Genomic DNA, 3,680 nt, shown 5'->3' on the forward strand with positions numbered 1-3,680 from the left:
CTTTATCATTGTCTTGTCAAGTACTTTCACGACAATTTTTAAAACTACTGAATCTTTCCTGGAATTCATAATTTTGTTTTCACAGAAATGATAACTTTTTCTTTACACATGCATATTTATTCACTTGCAAATCAAATTCTATAATTACAATAACAAGTTCAACAGGTATGAATGAGTTTGGGAATCAACAGAACTACTCTTAAGAAGCTGACCATTGATTTCTGGTAGCGGCAGTTTGAGCGGCCAAAGCAAGATGGGTCAAAGTCAGAGTAGTGGTCATGGCCCTGGAGGTGTCAAGAAGGATGACAAGGACAAGAGAAAGAAGTACAAACCTCCTGTACCAAACAGAGTACCAACCAAAGGGACTGATGCTGCCAGCAAGCTGCCACTGGTGACACCTCGCACTCGGTGCCGCTTAAAATTACTCAAGTTAGAATTAAAGACTATCTTCTCATGGGGGAAGAATTCATTAGAAATCAGGAACAAATGAAGCCTTTAGAAGAAAAGCAAGAGGAGGAAAGATCAAAGGTGGATGATCTGAGGGGGACCCCAATGTTGGTAGGAACGTTGGAAGAGATCATTGATGACAATCATACCATCGTGTCCACATCTGTGGGCTCAGAACACTACATCAGCATTCTTTCCTTTGTAGACAAGGACCTGCTGGAGCCAGGCTGTTCAGTCCTGCTCAACCACAAGGTACATGCCATAATAGGGGTGCTCATGGATGACACGGATCCCTTGGTCATGGTGATGAAAGTAGAAAAGCCCCCCAGGAAACCCAAGCTGATATTGGGGGGTTGGACAACCAAATCCAGGAAATTAAGGAATCTGTGGAGCTTCCTCTCACTCATCCTGAATATTATGAAGAGATGGGTATAAAGCCCCCAAAAGGGGTCATTCTCTATGGACCAACTGGCACAGGTAAAACCTTATTAGCCAAAGCGGTAGCAAACCAAACCTCAGCCACTTTCCCAAGACTGGTTGGCTCTGAACTTATTCAGAAGTACCTAGGTGATAGGCCCAAACTCGTTTGGGAGTTGTTTCGAGTTGCAGAAGAACATGGGCCATTCATCGTGTTTATTGATGAAATTGATGCCATTGGAACAAAAAGATATGATTCAAATGCCAGTGGTGAAAGAGAAATTCAACGAACAATGTTGGAACTGTTGAACCAGTTGGATGGATTTGATTCAAGGGGTGACCAGAAAGTTATCATGGCCATAAACCAAATAGAAACTTTGGATCTAGCACTTATCAGACCAGGCCACATTGACAGGAAAAATGAGTCCCCCCCAGCCTGATGAAAAGACTAAGAAGTGCATCTTTCAGATCCACACAAGCAGGATGATGCTGGCTGATGATGTGACCCTGGACGACTTGATCATGGCTAAAGATGACCTCTCTGGGGCCGATATCAAGGCGACCTGTACAGAAGCTGGTCTGATGGCCTTGAGAGAACACAGAATGAAAGTAACAAATGAAGACTTTAAAAAATCCAAAGAAAATGTTCTTTATAAAAAACAAGAAGGCACCCTTGAGGGCCTCTACTTGTAGTGACCACATCTGCCTTCAAAGAAACGGTCGGGAGCATCCTGACTCCTCGGAGGGATGAGGCTGGGAAGCCGCCCAGAGGAACCCATGTTCCAGTTGATCTTTCTTAGCAAAACTTCCCGTGTCCCTTTTTGAGCGCGGTGTGTAGGGTGCCCGCCAGGCGGCCTTCATGTGTTGGCCACGTGCAGTGCTCTCCCCCCAATAAAGTGAGCTCCTCCTCCTCAAAAAAAAAAAAAAAAAAAAAAAAGAAGCTGACCATTCAACATGTGGAAATAGCAGTGTGGGGCATACTAGTAGGCCACGAGTTGTCAGGCCATAAGAATGTACACCTTTTACAAAGAGGATGGAGAGGACCAGTTAACCTGAAAAATAAGTTAAGTGGGGGTATTGAAATAGTTATCTGTTATACTGAATGTTTGTATCCCTCTAAAATTTGTTCAAGGCCTAAACTCCACGTGACTGAATTTTGAGTAAGGAGATAATTAAGAGTCAAATGAGGTCTTAACGTTGGGGCCCTGATCTGAAAGGATTAGTATCCTTATGGGCAGAGATACCAGAGAGCTTGCTTACTGTCCACACTGTGAGGACACAGAAAGAAGGTGGCTGTCCACAAGCTGGGAAGAGGGCCCTCACCAGAAACTGACCCCGTGGACCTCAATCTGGGACTTCAGCCTCTAGAACTGTGGGAAAATAAATGTCTATTTTTTCAGCCACCAAGTCTGAGGCAATTTGCTTAAACCACCCAGTCTGTGGTATTTTGTTATGGAAGCAGACTAATGCACTATCCTTTTATACTTACTATTTAACACCATGTCTTTGGTTCTGAGGAACACTTAACAGTAAAGTTCGTTGGATCAATACAAAATTATTACCATTTCTGGAGAACTGACTTACAGTGCAGAGCCTAAGCTAATAGATCCTGCCTGACAAACAGTATATTCAATTTTATTTTGGGAAAATACTGGTATGTATTTACAGGCCTAATTCTAGCAGTGACCTATTGAATATGGCTATTTAAATAAGCTCCTGAGCTTATCACTAAAAAATAATCACAGAGAGATCTTTATAGGTTAGACATCTTTTCTTCCTGTTGTATCTGTTAGCGAGAGTCTTGGGGTATTACTGTAGCTATATTATATAATTATGTTATATAATTAGTATATCTAATTATATAATTGGTATATGATTATATAATATAGCTACAGTAATACAGTAAAAGCTATAGGTATACTATACCATATAGTATATGCAGTGACCTTTGAACCATATGGAGCTTAGGGGTGCTGACCCCCATGTAGTCAAAAATCTGTGTATAACTTTTGACTCCCTGGATATTTAAGCACTAATAATCTACTGTTGACTAGAAGCATTACTGGTAACCTAAACAGTCAATAAACATGTATTTTGTATGCTATACATATTATATAATGTATTCCTACAATAAAGCTAGAGGAAAAAAAATATTAAGAAAACCATAAGAAAGAAAATATGTTTACAGTATTGTAGTGTATTTATCAGAAAAAATTTGCACATATGTGGATCTGTGCAGTTCAAATCCATGTTGCTCAAAGGTCAAATGTACATATACATTGATATCCCATATACTATACTATACCATACACTGCATGATATGTAGTAATATTATACAGTTAAGAGGGATATAAGGATTGGAATAAAGTCACAAAACTGTCATTATTTTCAACTTATATGCTTTTCCACTAAAGATATCCACAGGAACCAACAGGTAAATTGCTACACAAACCAACTATATTCCCCCCCACACAAAAAAGCAACAAATAGTTCAAAAATGTAATTTTAAAGATGTCATTTATAATAGCAAGAAAACATGTATGGTATATAGAAATAAATCTTTTGCAAGGATGTAAGGCGTTTTTTTCCTTTTTTTTTAGAGAGAGAGAGTGGGGAAAGAGAGAGTCTTAAGTAGGCCCCATGCTCAGCATGGACTCCAATGCTGAGCTTGATCTCATGACCGTGAGATCATGACCTGAGTCAAAATCAAGAGTCGGTGGCTTAACCAACTGAACCGCCCAGGAGCCCCTGTGTAAGGCTTTCATAAGAGAAAAATAGAAAACTTTAATTAAAAAAACAAATGCTCACAGATGGGA

The 3,680-nt window shown here is 40.0% G+C and overlaps 1 protein-coding gene across 1 annotated transcript; it reads left to right on the forward strand.

Annotated features, from left to right (window-relative positions):
• Positions 1 to 239: 239 nt before the first annotated feature.
• Positions 240 to 1,557, forward strand: LOC115513358 (26S proteasome regulatory subunit 4-like). Its single transcript, XM_032593313.1, is given in 4 exon segments — positions 240 to 428; positions 431 to 766; positions 769 to 1,292; positions 1,294 to 1,557. Coding segments are annotated over 4 exon segments (1,299 nt in total). The 5' UTR covers positions 240 to 253.
• The last annotated feature ends 2,123 nt before the right edge of the window (positions 1,558 to 3,680 follow it).

The sequence above is a fragment of the Lynx canadensis genome, chromosome B2, assembly GCF_007474595.2.
Source record: "Lynx canadensis isolate LIC74 chromosome B2, mLynCan4.pri.v2, whole genome shotgun sequence".
Lineage (NCBI taxonomy): Eukaryota > Metazoa > Chordata > Mammalia > Carnivora > Felidae > Lynx > Lynx canadensis.